The sequence below is a fragment of the Trachinotus anak genome, unplaced genomic scaffold, assembly GCF_046630095.1.
Source record: "Trachinotus anak isolate AG129_WGS33_773 ecotype Australia unplaced genomic scaffold, CSIRO_AGI_Tana_v1 ptg000005l, whole genome shotgun sequence".
Taxonomy (NCBI): Eukaryota; Metazoa; Chordata; class Actinopteri; order Carangiformes; family Carangidae; genus Trachinotus; species Trachinotus anak.
In genome coordinates this window covers 3,815,709-3,835,234 of record NW_027273856.1, presented here as the reverse complement: position 1 = coordinate 3,835,234, position 19,526 = coordinate 3,815,709, and the positions used below count along the sequence as shown (strand labels likewise).

General features: G+C 39.9%; 2 protein-coding genes across 5 annotated transcripts; both read right to left on the bottom strand.

Annotated features, from left to right (window-relative positions):
- Positions 1-181: 181 nt before the first annotated feature.
- rpgrip1 (RPGR interacting protein 1) lies at positions 182-11,881 on the bottom strand. 2 transcript variants are annotated; one of them, XM_071477843.1, is made up of 31 exons: positions 11,444-11,881; positions 10,730-10,940; positions 9,937-9,990; positions 9,661-9,781; positions 9,250-9,455; positions 9,062-9,164; positions 8,603-8,743; positions 8,252-8,357; positions 8,018-8,041; positions 7,758-7,904; positions 7,551-7,624; positions 7,120-7,340; positions 6,825-6,931; positions 6,671-6,721; positions 6,409-6,588; positions 5,876-5,993; positions 5,525-5,688; positions 5,082-5,427; positions 4,727-4,887; positions 4,148-4,380; positions 3,855-3,970; positions 3,442-3,650; positions 3,104-3,160; positions 2,813-3,009; positions 2,491-2,569; positions 2,247-2,313; positions 1,888-1,982; positions 1,456-1,645; positions 1,283-1,367; positions 1,040-1,167; positions 182-568 (listed from the first exon to the last, which is right to left on the bottom strand). In XM_071477843.1, the coding sequence occupies exons 2-31, from the start codon at positions 10,815-10,817 to the stop codon at positions 303-305; spliced, it is 4,134 nt and encodes a 1,377-aa protein (XP_071333944.1). In that variant the 5' UTR covers positions 10,818-10,940; positions 11,444-11,881; the 3' UTR covers positions 182-302. The 2 variants fall into 2 exon arrangements, with proteins under 2 accessions (XP_071333944.1, XP_071333945.1); XM_071477844.1 differs by having other exon boundaries at positions 3,104-3,154.
- Positions 11,882-12,018: 137 nt separating this feature from the next.
- Positions 12,019-19,176, bottom strand: LOC139621383 (E3 ubiquitin-protein ligase TRIM39-like). 3 transcript variants are annotated; one of them, XM_071477860.1, is made up of 9 exons: positions 17,205-17,532; positions 15,950-17,112; positions 14,840-15,406; positions 14,649-14,744; positions 14,069-14,302; positions 13,606-13,753; positions 13,431-13,457; positions 12,807-12,952; positions 12,019-12,721 (listed from the first exon to the last, which is right to left on the bottom strand). In XM_071477860.1, exons 3-9 carry the CDS (start codon positions 15,401-15,403, stop codon positions 12,284-12,286), a joined length of 1,653 nt encoding a protein of 550 aa, XP_071333961.1. In that variant the 5' UTR covers positions 15,404-15,406; positions 15,950-17,112; positions 17,205-17,532; the 3' UTR covers positions 12,019-12,283. The 3 variants fall into 3 exon arrangements, with proteins under 3 accessions (XP_071333961.1, XP_071333962.1, XP_071333963.1); XM_071477861.1 differs by lacking the exons at positions 15,950-17,112; positions 17,205-17,532 and adding an exon at positions 19,060-19,176; XM_071477862.1 differs by lacking the exons at positions 15,950-17,112; positions 17,205-17,532 and adding an exon at positions 18,359-18,479.
- Between the last annotated feature and the right edge of the window lie 350 nt (positions 19,177-19,526).

Below are 19,526 nucleotides of genomic sequence, written 5' to 3'. Positions count from 1 at the left end.
TCAGTTTAGCACATGGATGTATTATAAGACTTATACTTATAAGACTTCTTATAATACATCCATGGTTTAGCATCACTGGCCTTTACTAAGATAGAGATTGTCAGTGAGATATATGATAACAATGTTCAGGATGAATTGGGAGACGCAGAGAACTGGACATCAAATGTATAAAATCCATAAATGCCTTTCAAAAAAATCATACTTTATTTATTTGTTTGTTGAAGAAGCGACTACAAACAGCAGCTCAAAACTGTTTCATACAGAACACAACTTATCTGGTCATCTCATACTTTTTATTTTTACTAGAAGTCACTGTCATCATCATAATCTATCGCTTGCATCTGATCTTTTTTCTTTTCTTCCTCTTCCTCCTCTTCTTCCTTCTCCTCCTTCTCCTCCTTCTCCTCCTTCTCCTCCTCCTCTTCTTCCTCTTCTTCATCCGTCTCATCTTCCTTCTTGGTTTCATCTTTCTGGTGAAACTCCTGGTATATCCCAGTCAGAGCTTTTGCTGCTTCTAAAGACACTTTGAGATTTCCTATCACCTCCTTGTCTTCATCCATACTCATGACTGGAGGAAACAGAAACACAGAGGAAGAAATACCTTCAGAAAACTCCACATTTTTATACATTATCCAGGCGGGAAAATGTAAAGGCATCTGCTACAGCCTGAATCTGATAACTGTACAAAACATTGTGCAAATTATTATACTATGGTACCAAGCACACCTCTTTGTTTTCACTATCTATACAGTTTACAGAGCAGCTTTGCTTATGAGTTTTCATTAATAATTAAATTACAAGTCAACAAACGATAGCATGCAAAAAACAAAATGTAGATGAAAGTGACAGGTGTGTAAGAGCAAAGAATAATCACTGGAGAACAGAAGACAGAACTCCACCTGATTAATTTTACCTGATGAAGATCTGAGGAGTGAAACAATGTTAATAAAGCAATGGACAGCATGCAAGATTTTATTTTGTTCTCCACTTGTTCTTTTGCAAAAAAAGACAAAACATATCATGCACTACCAATACCTACTGTCGATCTGTTGTTCAATAACATCATTTCCTGTAAGCAGCAATTCTTTTAGGTCCAGAAAAGCATGTCCGACATCCACACACTCCTCATCATCGTCCATCGGCTCACTGACTACTGTGAACTTTAACCTGCCATGGGACACAAACACATGTTAAATTTTGTGGTTTGCTTCTATGAACATCCATAAAGAGAAGAGACAATGAGTAAAATTACACGCACACAAAAAAAACCAAATGATACTACCTGCCCTGGTTGGGGTCAGAGCCTTCCAGCATGGTGTAAAGATACTGTCTGAGTGGAGCTGACCGTGAACCATCCACATAGATCACTGAGAGAGACAAGAGAGAGATTTGAGGTATATAAAGGAGCCACGAAAAGAGACTTTACAGAAACATAAAAAGCTCACAGACTCTCACCTCGTGTGAAGTTGTAGTGAACCTCCTCCCCTTTTGTGGGTTTGCGGAGGGACATGGGTGTTTCCGTTGTCTCCATGGGGATGCCCAGCAGCCGATATTCTACATAAACACGCTGCACTGACTTGTCCAGCGCCACGTGTGAGGATGGTTCAAGCGCCAGGGACAGAATCTCGACTCTCAGCTTGTTTCCCTGAATGTGATAAAATCCAGTTCATAAACGGATGAAACACACCAACATCTGACTGACACATTTATAAATCTATCTATATTTATAAATCTATCCATATTCATATATCTATTTATATCACAACTTTGACCAGCTCATTTAAAATGAAATTTATACTAGATCCAAAGACGTACAGATGACGTACAGATGCTTAAATTTTCTCTCTCTGTTGATACAGTTTCTCTCACTCACTCAGTTAATTGTACCTTTCTCATTTTCCGTTTAGGTGGAATGATGATTATGTCACTTTGTGAGGAACTTGACTCTGAGGACTCAGGGGCTTCACTATCTCCTGCAGCAGCTGTATAGTGGAAAAAAAACATGACAACTCTATTTATTTAATTTTAAATTTGACAATCTGAAAATAGCTGCCAGTATATGACAGCTTCAGATGTGCTCCATGCATATTTTGTATAATAATATTTTGTTAAGGTTAAAGGTCAAATGGTTTATTAGATAATGTTTGTTCTGCTTACTTAAACAATGGCAGAGTGAGGTTTCAAATTACTGAGAGAAACTCACAGGCAGGTGTTAATAGGCCTATTATGTGTTTGTGAATAGTTACCGCTCTCACTCCTCCCCTCTTCTTCCTCCTCTTCATCTTCTGACACCTGATCCACAGAGTGAAGGTCCTGAGAAGAAGAAATGAGACACGAGCCCATATATGCACCAGCCAGTTTTCAACCAGTGTCTTTTTATTTCTACTCTCTTCTACTCTTGATTCTCCTTCCACAACACTGTTTTAACTGAAAATGACTTTACCAGTTGTTGTTTTAAGATGCGTTTAGAGACAGTGAATAAGCTCCTACCTGAGTCCTGGCATCGCTGGCAGAGCTTCTCCTTGACTGTGTGGCTGGTGATTGTCTGGGAGACGTTCTCTCTGAAGATCTTAAGATTACATAATATTTTTAATTATTTTTTCAGAATTTTATATTAATTATTTTTGCAAACATTTTTAGTAGAGGTGAAAATTAATTTTTGGGTTGACGTGAATCGTTTTGACAATTAAAATCTTTTGACAGCTGGCTAAAATGAGAATCCAATTTCCTTTTTTGTCCTTCAACATAATAATTTAATACTCCAAGATACCTGAGTGGATTTTAAAAGAAAAAAAAGAAATCAACAACTTACTTTCTAGCTGGCAAATGAGAGGGCGTGGTTAGTCTTGGCTCAGGTGTCAGATGGGGTGTGCCCTGGTGAAGGTCAGATGACCTCTTAGTGGATCTCTTCCTGGCTGTGGACTGACGAGTGGCTGCAGGTTTCACAGAGGCGTTTTGCTCTGGTCCTATGTTCTGTGAGCTTTTCTGTTTGACAGGTGGAGGCTGAGGCTGTGGAGAGACGATTACACTAGTAAACCAAATAATCACGAAAACACACAGTTCAGCTGTGAATATACTACTTTTGTAGGTGCTTGAACCTTACCCAGGCTTTTGTCTCTTTCTGCACTGCTTTGGTTTCTCTTGGCTCAAGTAGCTGAGTCTGTGGTAAAGGCAAATTAAAACAGGAATCAAGCTAGTGAACTGGGTTTATGTTTGAACATGTATTTCAGCATTTACACATTCATTTTTGTTGACTTCTTCACCCAGAAGTCCCATGAAATAATGTTAGTTAACTGAATGAACCTTAGAAATACATATTTTTTTAAGGTCAGTTAAGGTTGTCATTGCTATTTATCAGTTCATACACTCTTTAGACAAATGGACATAAAATACATGGATAGCATTACAGGTTATTTTTGACACAACAGAATGAAAATTTACCTTCACTCTGGGCTTGGCTACGGGCCTCTGTGACACCTCAGCCTCTTCTCCTATCCTCTCCTCCCTCTCAGTGCTTTCCATTGGTCTATCCTGTCTCCTCTGTCTACCCAGCAAGTCATCCCCCGGCGATTGGAAAGGGTACTTCCATTTAATGATGACCCTGACCATGCCCCGAGGTCCACCGGCTGGATCCCTCAGAACATAGTCACCTATGACAGAGACAGAGAGAAACATTTCCGCACTGCTGAGTGGGTCATTTAAGTCCAGCTCCTCTGGCTCTTTAAAGTGCTCAATCTAGCCCTTTAGTTTGTCTGTAATTATAAGTTTTAATTAATCATTTGATGTAACTGTGAAAACAACATATTGTAATCATTTACTGGTAATTATTTTTTCTATTTTTTTCTCTCCCTCACCTCTGATCTCCCTGCCTGTAGCCAGGGCTCGCAGTGGGACTGGGGTCTTGGCCAGGTAGGCTGGTGGTATCTGGTCGTCGCTGTCATCGAACACATACACCCAAAGACTACTAGACCTGGACAGAGGTGACTCTTTTTAGTATTTTGCAAAAACAAGGATTCTATAACATTAAAATAATTGGCAACATCTTTAGAACTGATAAGAATGTTTTAATATTTTTTTATGATATTCATGAATTTGGGCCAAGACTTTGATATTATGGGCAACTTCAACTCCAAAATATACACCATACCTCAAGTAGTGCAGCACATCAGCTGTTACTGCTAGTGGGTAGCTGGTGGTATCATTGAACACTGGGTCAGCGGTGCACTGGACTGTTTGAGACACGTGAGGCGGCAGGTCGTAGAACCTGTAGGTCAGGTAGGCATCAGGAAGTAGTCCTGGCCAGCGAGAATTAAGGCCCACGCAGCGCTCCAAAATAACCGCCAACTCATTGGGGATCCCTCGTCCATAGTCGTGTAACTCCTGTCATAATAAACAAATGAGGTCATAAACAGGTCCTGTACAGGCTTTGAGGAAGAACATACTAGTTTAAATAATAATTTCACCAAAATTAAAAAAAAAAAAAAATTTTTATTGCTATCCAGCCATGCATATGGTTTCGGTTTGGTGTACTGGGAATTTTAGATACCGTAACATTCCAATACAAATCAGTACAATTTTATTTGTCCCTTGGAAGGGAACTGTATGCAGTAACAAGACTAGAGATGACAATATGTCACAAACATAACTAAAACTACTTGTATTTCAAGATACAATTAAAGATAAGTGAAAAAATATGTTTTTTGCTTAGAACTTGTCTCCGTCTTACCTCATGACTTCTGTCTTGCCAGCCATAAGAGATCTGCACAGGACTCCTCTGGGTCACTGTTCTCCTTTCAGCTGGTTTCTCTACCTCAGTGTCCATAGGCTCCACAGGAGGGAAGAGGCGCACCCAGAAATCCACAACACCGACTATTTCAGCTTCAGGACCTTGGAGAGACACAGAGAAAGACAGACATGTTTTTTGGACATGAGCTGATGCCTGTATTTTGAGATTACCAAACAGGTAAGAAAAAGGCTATTAAGGTTTACAGTATTTTCATATTATATAAAAGATGTTAACAAACTGTTTGCAGGGGAAGATGCATCAAATTCTGCATTACTGTTTATATGTCTGAAATTACCTGTGATACTGACTCGTCCACTGATACGCTCCCCTCTTCTCTCCATGGCACCCATGAGAGACATCTGCCCACTTCCATGTGTCACAAATCTGACCCCTCCCACTGCCTGGTGGAGCTCAACTCTGACCCTTGACCCTTGACCTCCCAGCTTGCCCAGATCGCGGGCTGTTAGAGCATAGCGGGACGTGAAGCCGTAGTTGGGCTGACTGCCAGAAACAAGAGGAGTGGAGTGCACCTCAAAGTCCAGGAGGCTGTAGGTGCAGAAGGTCACGATGTCCTCACCACTGTGCGCTCCAGCACGGATCCTGCCCATAATCCGTAACCCTGCTGGGGTGAAGGTGGCAGCCTGGAGGTGTGAAAACAGTAGATATCAGCTTCCTGGGGGACTTGTGTGGAATATTCAGGATAAAACAATAGTTTGGATACAAGGTCTGAGTTTTCACCTTAAGGTGGATCTCCAACAGTGACTCTCCGGCTCGCAGTTGAGAAAAAGACATGTCGTCTTCAATGGGCTGTACCACCTCCTGATCTCCAGCTGGCCAGGTGTACTGTATTGGTATGGTCCGTTTATAGTTTCTGGGGCTGTATGCTAACTCTTTCAACTGGGCTTTTGAATACAAAGACACAAATAAACATTTTTCACTAATGCGGCCCAGCTGTGTTAAACAAACGAGAACACATTAGTTCCTGCATACCAATCAATGACTAACAATGAATAACTTTGTGAAAACACACATATTTCATCCTGAACTTCATATATATGATCTCGCCTTTGCTGTTACCGTTGTTCATACCTTGCAAAGTGTTGATCTGAAGAGCTCTTTTTGATAAAAGTTTGTCTTTCTCTGCCATCCTCCTCCTGCTCTCCTCCCTCTCTCTCTCCATCCTCTGGCTGACTGTGTTCAACTCTTCCTTGGGGTTAAAATGGGAAGAAGAACAAACAGAGAGAAAGTTGATGATGGCAGTCTCAACAGTATCAGTACTTACTGCAATTCAGCCTCATTTGCATTTGACAAATAAAGCTAAATGACATTTCAATCAGGAAGACTATCTTCATGCTTACTTCTTTTATTTACACATGCTTCTCTGTGTTCATGCTTTCAACTCTTTTTTCACTCTTTCAGTTAATCAGATTCTCTGTGAGCCAATCACCTCATTCCTGTCATTTCAGTGTCACCTTCACCCCTTTCACCGCCAGTTTTCATCTGATTTGGCTTCCCCTATTGTGCACACTATGTCAAATAAATATGATCTCATTACTTTACGAGTCTCTCCTTTAATCGAATCTCTCCTAATTGAAATGTGTTTTGTGTCTATGTGCATGTACCTGCAGGTCTTTACTGATTTGGTGCTCCAGCAGTAGAAGGTTTCTGGTTTTCTGTAACTCCAGCACGGTCTCAGCGTGCGATGCCTGGATATTTACCAGCTCACGGGGCATATCCTCCACCTTCCCATCAGCCCAGAGGAAACGCAGACCCTCCCTGCTCTCCTGCTGGATCCTAAACGCCTGTGATTGGAGAGAGAGCATGACACAAGGTTAAAAAGTAATTTCAGTCCTTTAAAGCAGTGAGCTACGGGAGAGTACAAACCTTGATCTGCACTAGAGTTTCACTGAGCTCCTCAACACTCATGTCAAACTCCTGGGATAGAGGAAAATGAGAGGATGAAAACTGTGTCAGGATATGTGCCAAAACACACAGACAGATGTGTGAAACAGCTGTTCAGGACTATACCATCTCTGACCTTGGTGACAGAGTCCAGTCTTTCCTGCAGAGCAGAGACCTGCTCTCTGTGCTGGAGAACCTCCCGCTCTAGATGCTCCCGTTTGTCTTTCATCATCACAGAAAACTCTTAAGAAAACAACACAGGACACAAAAATGAATAAATTAGATTGTACATTTATTTGTTGTTTTATGTTTCTGTTTAGGGAATCTATTTGCTTTTTGTAGCAGAAGACAGGTGTTTTCAAAACTGAATCCAAATCAGTTTGTTTCTTCAAGCTGCAGCAGATGTAGCACCACCATGCTGAGACTCCTACCTCTTTCTCGGTCTCTCTGCTCCTCTAACATCTCCTTCTCATGTCTCAGTTTCTCTTTGTCCAGTTCCAGTCTGCCTCTCTGCTCCCTCTCTGCTTTCAGTATCTCCTCCAGTCTCTGGATATCCAGCCTGCTTACGTTTTCCCCCACACCCTCACTCCTCTGGTCCACTTTGCTGTGTCTTTCCACATGGCCATCATGGGTGCTTTGGCCAGATAAAGTACTAGGAAAGAGAACAGGCAAGTATAAACAAACGTGATAACAACATGCAATGTGTTATGATCTATATTGCACATATTGCCCTTTTTAAATCAACCTGCAATCTTTATCTCAATTTTCCAGAGAAGTAAGCATCTCATCTGTATATAGCCTCATGATTGATGTGGTCCATTACATCTTAGAGATTGTTTTGCAGGAAGACCTTAACTCTTACCTCTCTAGTAGAGTGTCATAGTTATCTTTTATCAGATCCCTCTCTCCCTCCAGGTCTGATATCCTCTCCTGTAGCTGAAATAAAAAGAATTAAATTAATAATTGCTACATGATCTCTAGTCTTTCATAATGAAATGACTGCAGCGCTCTGTCATCTGGGGTTGTGTCTCTTAGTTGGAATCTATACTTGCAGATACAGATGCAGTACCTTATCCAGGGTCTGTAGAGACAGGGTAGCAGAGGTAAGTTGTCCCTCCAGTGCCAGCGCTCTCTGTCTCTCCTGCTTCAGCTGTTGAGTCAGCTCCTCCACTTTCTCTAGCAGAGCTCCCTGACTTTCCCTCAGTGACCTCTGACTCTGGGGTAAAAACATTACACAGTCAAAATAAATATAGGACCAATAACTAATCTATGAGTCCTAACTCATGTAGTAACATATTCACTGATCATTGTTTGTGCCAAGGTTTTTACCTCTTCTAGCTGATTCTCATATGCCTGGAAAGAAAGAAAGAAAGAAAGAAAGACAGACAGAAAGAAAGAAAGAAAGAAAGAAAGAAAGAAAGAAAGAAAGAAAGAAAGAAAGAAAAAAAGAAACTAGATAAAACTATTTATCTTTTGTAACTTAATCTTTTCAGTAATACACTAATAAATTAACTTGGGAATAAATGACTCCTGTGCAGAATAAATGGCTGACAGAAATCTTACTTCTTGCAGGTCCTTGAACTTCTCCTGTGTAACTCTCAGGGCAGTGCTCTTGTCTGACAGCTGCTTTTGTAGACGAATCAGATCCACATTCTCTCTGATAGTTATTCTGACAGGAAAATAAAATACAAAGAAATGAAATCTTTTATTTACATTGTTTTTGTCCAAGTTGTAGCAGTAGCTGCAGTGAGAGTGGCCACTGGTAGAAAGACCACTACAATGAAGATGAAAAGGTACGTCATTGATATTTTACTTTTGCACAAATTAAGTTTTATAAATCTACTTCAGAAACTTCAGTACCACAAGTAGAAGTGGCAGTAATAGTACTAGCAGTAATATCTCTGCTGCAGCCACCTGTGTCTGTCGGCCTGATGCTTCCTCATCTCTCTCACGGTTCCTTCTATCTCTTTCTCCTTCTCTCTCAGTGTGTCTCTGAGGGACTGGGCATTCAGCTCCAGCTCTGCCACCCTCACCTGCTCTGTCAAACTGGACCTGCTGGATGGGGGAGGTGGTGAGGTCAAGGTGGAGGGACGAGGCAGTTTGGGACAGAGGAAACACAAAGTTAGTGGGAAGAAGGGAGAATTATGGGATGGTCATTTTCAGTTTTTTCTTGTCCTGTGTGGACAGGAGCTGACAAGTGTGTAATCAGAAGAAAAGCAGTCTGAGGCTTTGGCAGGACACTGGTGATGAGAGAAACTGCACTCTGAAATTTTATGGAAGTATTGTAATGATCCATAGACAGATATTTAATCATGGACCTGAACATTTTGCATTTGTTTTGGTCAACTAATACATTACACACTAGAAACTTACAGTCTCTCCATCTCTGCCCTGTTGTCTTCCATCGTGGGGCCATAGCGGGGTGGGGCTGTCTGGGCTGCCCTCCTGACTGCACCCTCTACCTCCATACTTTTACCTGTCAAGAAGAAGGAGAGAGGGGGAAAGTCAGAGATGGAAGAGGAAGCAATAGTCACATGCTTGATATTTGTCACAGCACACACCTTTGCTGAACCTGTATGGTGTGCGTCCGCCCAGGTCCATAATATGCTGCTTGGCCAGGCTGAGTTTGTTCTGTAGCACCCCTTTCTGGCTCTCCAGCATAGCCACACAAGCCTCCAGCTCCTGTATGGTTTCCTCCATGTCCCTCTCCTTCACACCACTGGACCCAGGACGGGCCTGACGAAGACGCATCAGTCTGGTGGACATCCTGGGGCAAGGAGGAGGAGCTAAATCAGCCTTATTACAGCCTTTGTCTTATCATATATCTCTTTAAATCATATCCTAGTGCTGCAAGAAATATGAGCAACCCTACTACATGAGATGCCATGGTTGTGCTCTCGTTGGCCCAGATGGCTAGTGTTAGGTACAGTCATTACAGTATGTATCAAGGTTTCTATGTTAATGTGTGTTACCTGCGTAGCCTCTGCTCCTGTGTTCGCGTGTGTTGCCTCAGCACACTGTTTTCCTCCTGCAGTCGCAAACACAGGTCCTCAAGGTGCTCTCTGGGAAACCGAAACAGGCGCTGAGGATCCACTGGAGAGAGAGAGAAGCAGCCATAAGTACAGAAAAGTACTTTTTTTCTTTGTGTGTTTGATGCAGAGACAATTGTTTGTATATTAGTAGGAAAGGCACTTTTGTATGCTTTCCATTTATGGTCTGAAAATCTGAGTTTTGTTAAGTGGTTATACCTTTAGTCTTCATGATGTGATGCTTCTTCCATGGTTTCACATCACGTAGAGTATCTGGGGAAAAACAGCAGGAAGGCAACATTTACAAAAGTTGTATTTACAGACACACAAATGTAAACAATTTCCCTTTAATTGCTGAATTCTCAAACACCTACAAAACAAACCCCCACTCTTACCATTCATGTCTATTCTTAATCTTAACTCAAAGATAAAGGTTACTGTAATTCTAATCTTATCTTGATGAGGATGCAAAGATAATTTATGTCTCCATAAGACTGTCGGCTCTGTTACTCTGTGCTAAAACATCTACGTTATCTATGTTGGTTAATATTCAAATGTTACAAGTCATAATGATTTTGTTGATGATATTGGCAAAACTATGACAAATTATGAAGTAAGATTATATCAATTTTCCACAGAAAACCTCATAGATTAATAAGATAATGTAAGTGACAGCAGAGGATATGACTACATTGATGGTCTCCTAAAATTATTCCAAAAACATGGCTATACCATCAAAATGAGTTCCTGACATTTCATGTTTAAATAAAATAAATAAAATGAAAGCCCAACTAAAACAATGAGGATTTTAACCAATAAAAGCCCAGTCTTTTTAGCCAGCCAGCTATCACTGAATAAAGACCCACCATCTTTTGTTTACTTTGCCTATGATCTCTGTTGTTAATACATAGGGAATTTGATTATGCGTTACATAAATATACATATACACATATCATAGACCATTGTGCGCGCACACACACACACACACACACACACACACACACACACACACCTGGGAGAGTTGGCATGAGCCCAGCCTTCATCAGCCCCACATCCCTTACTGGGAGATCCCCAGCTGTCTCATCCACAACTGGTGACATCGCACCTCTGCACTCCGACTCAGCCAATCAGAAAGCTCCAGTCTTTGAAAAGTCACAACAGCAAACTAACGACACTGATGTCGACTGCTGGTTTACTGGCTTCCATCCAGGTGAACTGACAAACTGGAATGTGGATGAAAAATTATTTTATTAAAGATTCTTATGACTGAGGAACAACACAGAGAAAACTATAATTCAGCCTTCTGACCATACATTTACACATTACATTTGAGTAATTACAGAGCCTTAAAATATAAATCCATTCCCAGTTTTTAACATTATAGTGAATTAATTCTATATTTTATCACTTGCTTCACTGTGGGGATTAATGTAGATCCAACCTCCATGCTTTACATTACATGCACACAGAAATGAGCTTTTAAACACAGTTGTCAAAATGGCACACAGCACTACCTAAATGCATCATCCCCAACAGTTTTAGCTTTACTATATTTTTATTTTTAATTACATCTTTTGGCATTTAGCTGTTTCACGGTCTACACTAATGTACAGTAAGTGATTAACAGTAGGAATGACACAGATTGGACAGTGTGACATTTTGATATTCCCTCCTACAGTATCACACATCAACACTGAAAACTACATTAGCTAAATATTTGACTTACCCTTGTTAGCTAGCCATCTAAAGTCAGTTTACCTCTACTAACGAAATGTGTAGTGTTCCTGCTTTAGCCTGGTGTCCATTGTAATCTGTAGGCTCTCTAGATGTGTGTCTCCGCCCTGTGCTTGGATGATATCAGTTTTAATCCCTCTTCATCCCTTCCTCCCTTCTCTCTTCTCTCACAGCCACTTGTAGCTCAGTCTTTGCAGACATGTTTCCTGGTTGAAATTTTTTCACCAAATACCAACAGTGTTAAATGATTACTTGCAATGACTGAGTTTATGTGCATGCATTTAGTTCAGTGACATACCTGTGTGTACATTGCGTATGTATAATTCCTCCTCTCAGGACGAAATCTTGAAGTCTATCTCAATGCTCCATCTGCCTTGAGGCTAATCTTGTCTCTGTGCTAATCTCATTACCAACTGTCAGGCTGTACAATCTAGCCTGCAGCCTGTAATGGCTATGGACAGATATTATTTGAAAGAGTCACGTCTTTGCTTAAGGTGTTGTTTTTGTTTGTTTGTTTTTAAGAGAGCACAAGTGAAGAGATGATGAATAAGGAGCAGAAGAGGTAAGCAGATACAACAGCTCGAAGTTTATTGAGGGAGGAAGTTGGAAATAGGATATATATGATTCATCCATGGGTGAAAGTAGTTACTGCTGGAAATGAAACATCAAATGGCGATGAAAAACATAATTAATTGTATCTGTGTACAAAATATTTCAGAAGACAGTGTTTGAAAGTCATTAAACCACAAATGTTTGAGATGATACAGAATGATGTTTTACGCTGTTTTAAATAAAAACAAACTTCAGTAAAAACAGACACTGAGTATACATTTCACATCCATATTGTAATATCATCTAAATCTCCGGCCCCATTGACTCCACTGACAGGGCGGATAGTCAATGGTGATCTGTTGTTGCCCCCGTCACTCATTTCTGGGTTAAAAAAGGGAAACATGGCCTCAGTGAATTGGAACTGAGTAAAAGTGTAGATGTGTGACTGGGCCTCTGCATCATAAAAGGCCACTGTCCCATCCTCGTAATCCAAAAACACCCCAACAACCTGAGGCCTCTGAGAGAGACACAGCAGCTGTGCCTGTCCTGCACATGCCCGGTACTCACTGCCCTTCCTCAGACAAACAGTCCAATAGCCGTCCTCTGGGCACAGTGTCACCAGACCTTTCCTGCTGACCGACTGTTGAGCTACACCCAAGTCCCATGCTGTCTTGTCTCCCACATCCACCTCCCAGTAGTGCCTCCCTGTGGTGAAACCCTGCATAGCAAGAGCACTTCAGATCACTCTGTGTTCCTTTCTCAGAGTGTGAAACACATTCTGTACTAACCACATCTTTATTTACCTGGGTGGCGAGGACACATGGTGCCGTGTCAAAACGCTCTGGTATGTCCACCAGGTTCTGTTCAACATCTCCATCCCAGACCTGTCTCCCGTCCTTTGATAGAACCAGCCATGGGTTGGCAGTCGCAGGGTCCAGATGAACATCAGCTGGAGGACAGACACAGTTTATATGAAACTTAAACTTCATAATCCTCTACAGTTAACCCCATCAGATCAGAAACAAATCATCTATTAATCAATTATTCAATTGAATTAATTGAGAATTAATTGGCAAGATTTTGGTCATCAGTTAATTGCTCTAGTAATTAATCAAGCAAAAATGCCAAATAAATCACAGGTTCCATCTTCTAAAATGTGAGGATTTGCTGCTGTAAACTAAACTTGCTGTTTGTTCTAAACTAAATATCTTTGGGTTTTGGATTAAATTTATTCTAAATCTTTTCAGATTTGATTGTAACTAATGTGTCAGATTTCCTTTACATTTGGATTTCTACAATATTTTCTTATTTTATTGACTGTTTTGACACTTGTTTTGTTAAGAAACAGGACAAAAGATGTAACAAAGACAGTGACAGATGCGGAAAGAGGTGAGATTCTTTGTTTTGCTGTCTAAGTCAAACTGTACCTGCATACTGCTGCATCTTCTCCTGCTCTGTAAGTTCATTAAAACATAAGAGCCCAATGAGACAAACAGCATTCATGTTTTCCAGTTGTGATCAATGAAATTTGTTTAAAGGTGCTGTTTTGTTACATAGAGTGGGTAGTAGTATTAGTGGGGTGTAGTCCAGAGGAGTGTTGACCTTGAATGGAAAGCTTTTTCAAAGCCAGCTGGAGCTGCTCTTCAGTTTTGGCCACAGCTCTCCTTACAGCCCCCAAACATGTTTGTGAATGGACGATGATGTCAGAGCAGGTTTTGGCAGATGGAGGAGAACTCAGAGCTGGAAACCTCTGAAAAAATAAACCAAAAAGAGAGAAATGGCTTTAAAGCAGAGATGAGACCAGACAATATCTCATGAGCTGGGAATAAAGATAAAATAATTAGAGAATGTGGAAAGCAATGGCTTTCTACTAACTAGCAAACTCCACTTTGAGAATCATTTTCTTCATAATGCTCTCTGGAAACTATGGCTTTCTCTCTGTATGACAACCACATTTAACATGATGACTGACAAATAATCCTTCTCCCATTCAACTTCAAGTATCAGGCTAATGATGATAATTACTCTGACTGCTCATCTGTCTTGCTGTGAGTCGACTCCTGACCTGCAGAAAATGGAGGTGGTCCTCAGAGTGAGAAAGCTGCACCATCTCACTTCTCTTCCTCTCCAGCCCAGTAATTTCCAGCTCCAGCTCTGTGATGAGCCTCTCTGCCCTCTGTTCTGCTGCTGCCTGCTTCTTCTGGATCATGTCCACCAGCTCAGCCTGACTTCTCTCTATGGAGCGAATCAGAATGGAGAAGACCTCCATGCTTTCACTAATGTCCCTCTTTGAGTTTTGCTGGAGACATTGAAAGGAAAGAAGGATACAAAAAGTAAAGGGATGTATTAGTTAGAGCCATCCTGTTTCTCCATTCATTCTTCAGGTTCTTTCTTTAAAAATTGAATGGGAACTTTTGGACTCCATTATATTACGAATGACAAATTAAAGGAAGAACCTGAAGAATGAATGGAGGAAAAGGATGGCGATACCCCCACAGAGAAGGAACCAGGGGTCTCTGAATGGTTTGATGAGTATGAAAATAATGTGAATCATATGCTTTTCCCCCATTCTTATACATTCTACACTGCTGTTTAAATGGCCCAGCTTTCCTACAGAAACATCCAATGATCTTATATCAACTCACTTTGCTGAGCTCCACAGAGAGTTTGATCTCCTCCACCTTCCGCAGCCTGTCCTGGATCATCTGCTGAACATCAGCCTCGATCCTTTTCATCTGAGCCTGAACAATACAACCGGAATTAAAACTAAGACTCGAATCAAAGTCCAAAGCTGCCAAAGAATTTGAAGAGATGATTGAAATTATGGGGAGTTCACCTTCTTCTCCTGACTCTCTCGCTCCACTGGGACGGTGTCGTGACAGCGGTGGTCGGTCTCAGTGCACAGCACACACACACACGTCTGGTCACTTCTGCAGTACAGCTCCAGGAGCCTTTGGTGCCTTTTACACATGCGGTTTTCCAGCATTGCAATAGGTTCAATCAGCTTGTGAATCTTCAAGGTGGCAACTCTCAAGTGAGGCTCCAGGTGACTCTCACAGTATGAGGTCAGACATATGAGGCAGGACTTCAAGGCCTTTGCTTGCTTCTCGACACACACATCACAAAGTATGGTTTTTCCTGATATGCTGTTGTTCTGCTTTCTTGCTCGGATCTGCTCTGACATTTCCTTGGCAAAATAGTTTTCACAAAGCTCGGGGCGGCCCTCAAAGACTGTCTGACAATTAGGACAGCTGATGGAAAGGCTGCTGTCCCAGTGTGATGTGATGCAGGTGAAGCAGAAGCTGTGACCACAGGGGATGGAGACTGGCTCAGAGAAAACATCCCGACAGATGCAACACTGAAACTGCACGTCTGAGAGGAGAATGCTGGGAGAAGCCATGACCTGAAAAATTAAGAAAGAGGATCAGTATTAACTGATTATGAATAAGAAATTAATCACTGAGTCACAGAGAAAATGTGTTGTAGTAACATTACCAATCACTGTAAAAAGTATAGACCACAGAATTTTCCTCAGCTTTTGTTTTTAATGCGGGCACTATAATCACTTTTTTGTACAGCCAGAAACACCTGAACTTCCTTATCATTAACTTTAAACAATTCACAGCCACCCACGGACCAAAGTCCAACTGCATGTTAATGATTCAGCTTCTCACTCACTCTCAGCAACTCACTCTAAATTCAGCTTCAATCGCTGACTGAATACACTGATAATAAAATCCAAACAGTAACATGCATGCTCCTTTCTAAACAGTGTTATTCATCATTCTGCAAGTGTTTTACTGTACCACTCTCCCATAATTCACAGCACACCCCATCAAGAGAAGGCTAATGGCTTTAGATGTTAATCCCTCTTACTTTACCTGCCTGGCACAAGACATCATTGAAATTATTGTATTTGTTTAACAAAATGCTTAAACATACCCACCTGTTAGTTTTTCTCGATCCTACCTTGTTGCTCAATGTGAACCTCTGAGGTAGCAAAGGCAAAGACTGGGACTGCACAGCCAAAGTCCTCCTTGTTTTTCTGTTACCACTCCCTCCGCGATTTTTTTCCCCTCCAGCTTTATAACCACCATGTTGTTCAAAGGTGGGAGGGTACTGTCTAAATCAGCTGCCTCACTGGGTTTGTATTGTGTAGTATTTCATTGTATTGTTATATATAATAGTATTGTGTTTGCACTGTTTTGAAATGAACTGCAAGAAAAAAAGAAGTACCCAAATTAAGCTCAGTCACTTTTATCACTTTCCCACTCAGGTTATGCTCTTTATTTCAAATTTACAGAAACATAAAATGTATATTCACACACATTAGCACAATACTGTAACAATACAATCTTAACACTATTGCAAGATGACAAATTGAGAAACACACAGTTATGAACACTTTTGGAGCAAGGATGACTTGACAATTGCAGAAAAGATAAGGTAAGTGCAGTGCTATGTGTTTGTTCTGAGAATGATGCCAGCAACTGTTACACCTACATGGCGTACATAAAGTGAAGGTGCATAAAATTATTTGAAAAATGTCACATAAGGATAGCGCAGTGCATAAAGGAAATGGAAGCTCTATTATATCTTGATAATTTGTTGTGAATGGCAGTGAAACAAAAAAACAAAAACAAAAAATTTTAGAAAAACATTTACTTCCTCTTTCTTTAACTTTTATTGGCAGTACATTCTAAAGTTGCAGTTTCAATGCAGCAAAAACTGTATCATTTACTAGCAGTATACATTGTTAATAGTATGTTGATGTTTTGCACAGTAAATGCAAAAAAGGATGATAAGCTTATTAGTAGTGCATATACTGTTAAAGTATAAATTTGGGTTAGGGTTATTTTAATAAAATTCTCTAAATAGGTCAGACTGCATTTCATCTGATAAAATGGATTTCCCATCATTTTCTTCTTCCATTCACTTCAAGGAAAGTAATTCAAAATGTGAAAACTCCAAATAACATTTAAAAAAAAACAAAACTGTTTTTGCTTTGCAGAACCATCTCCACTTGTCTTTCCTTCACTGGTCTCATGTCTCAACAGACTGAACCTTCAGGTTCAACAACTGTGGTGACAATCCATATCGACTGAAGAGCTAGAAACACACACAAAACAGAAAAATGTTAATACTATACAAAATAATTTGAATCAAAAGTGAATACAAACTAGACATGACATTAGTCTCACCTCCGCCAATGCACTCTCCATGTCTGAGTTTGACAGCTGAATAAATGACTTTAATTTGATGTTTAATCCAACAACATAATCTGTTGACATAAATGCACAATGTTACAGAAAATTATTCACAAAATGAAAATGATTAATGTATTCATAAAATATAATAATGATTAATACTGTACTTAAATTAGATTATACGATTAGTTATGAGTATTAAATATAATAATTAATAAAATAGCTTTACCATATTTATATTTAACAATGATGCTAAAAAAATTAATGAAACAGACCAAAAAACTTAACTACTTTGTAATTTGTATAATTCTAGAACATTAAATAAATCATATATAAATCAAACTTAATGTATTTATGAAATTGTAAAGTAGGTGTTTATTCTTTGGTTTTGTAGACACACAAGGAATATTTGCCTAGTGCTTGTTTTAGCACAAGGTAGAGTGAATATATGAGATACATAACATCATGAAACACAAGATAAATATAGTAGTAGTAGTAAAGTTGTGAGGAAATAGATTATAATCAAGATGAGGAGAATACATGTATTAATTGGGTACTCAAAGCAAAGGCTCAGGACTATGAAATCAATGTAAAAAAATGCATATACTTACGAGGCCCTTTTGTTGTAGCAGGTGGAATCATTTTTGGAAAATGGAAGAAAAAATATGCTCAAATAAATGTATATTTTAAATATGATAAGTAAATGTCTATATACTGTATAATAGTTGCATTATATAAAATCTGACATTAAAATGAAACATACTTTACATTTTTACGTTACGTAACAAAGAAACAAAAGGTAAGGTCATGTGGCGCTGATAAGTAAACCAGGAACAAGGAAAGGTAGCATGAAACTGAAGGGAAACTCTAAAGTACATGAAAGAGGAAGGGGAAAGATTTTTGTATGTGAAAATTGAATGATTACTATCTGCAGTTAAGCACGATTAGCTGCTCACATTGCAAAGAGAAAATTGATTAACTTTCAACCACATCGGGTTCAAAACTGGATTTGCTGATGATAACTTACAGTCACTAGTGGCTATTATTTCAATGCAAATAACTTCTAAAATACACTAGCCATTCAAATGCAAATTTCATCATCTGAACGGAAAGGAACATACACACACACGATAAGTCAAATGTCTCACCAGTAACTGCAGTGATGTTTACTCCACTGCTTCTAACGTTCTCAAACACAGAGAAGAGAGTGAATGTGTATTTGGTTCCAGCAGTGAGAGATGAGACTGTGTGAGTTACTGGTCCATCTCCATCTGGTGCAGTGATGTTTATCTCTGTACCATTAAACTGGAGAATAAAGCTGACGTTGTTGTTCACTTTGTTCCACTGCAGAGTGATACTGGTCTCATCTTGTCCTGTTGATCTGAAGTTTTCTGCGTTTAAAGGAGCTGAGACAGAAAAAAGAGAAGTGAGTTACTGTGTCAAGAAAGGATGGTCTCCTGAGCTGTATATCTAAATACCTGCTGCAACAACCTGTTGCCCCTTCTTAACAATTACTGTTATTTAGAACAATTCATTGTCCAGTAGCTGCGCCCAAGGCAAGATACTAAAAGATTATTCCAGCTGTCAGCCACAAGTAGTTTTATTTAATCCACTGCTGCTGCTAACTGCTTGTTTTTCTGCTTGCTATGATGGCTTTTCTTAGAAATGGCAACTTATAAATGGTATTGATCAGCAAATTCATACCTGAACCCGTAGATAACTAGAATAATTTCTGTGATACACACATTTGAACAAATCTTCTATTATCTAAAAAGTTGCCTGATGTACAATGGTAATACAAGACCTATGTGTTTGGTTCATAACACAGTAATGAAATTAAATGTCTCACCAGTAACTGCAGTGATGTTCACTCCACTGCTTCTGACGTTCTCAAACACAGAGAAGAGAGTGAATGTGTATTTGGTTCCAGCAGTGAGAGATGAGACTGTGTGAGTTCCTGGTCCATCTCCATCTGGTGCAGTGATGTTTATCTCTGTATCATTGAACTGGAGAATAAAGCTGACGTTGTTGTTCACTTTGTTCCACTGCAGAGTGATACTGGTCTCATCTTGTCCTGTTGATATGAAGTTTCCTGCATTTGGAGGAGCTGAGAGAGGAAAAGAGAAGTGAGTTACTGTATCAAGAAAGGAGTGTCTTCAGAACAGTCTTGACTCCTGTAACAGAGCTGTATATTAAAATTCCTGTTGAATCCATCTGTTGCTCCGTCCTTAGTATAACTGTTAGTAAATACAGTTTATTGTCCAATAGCTGCACCCAAGAAAAGATATCAAAAAATATCACCAGCTCTCAGCCAAA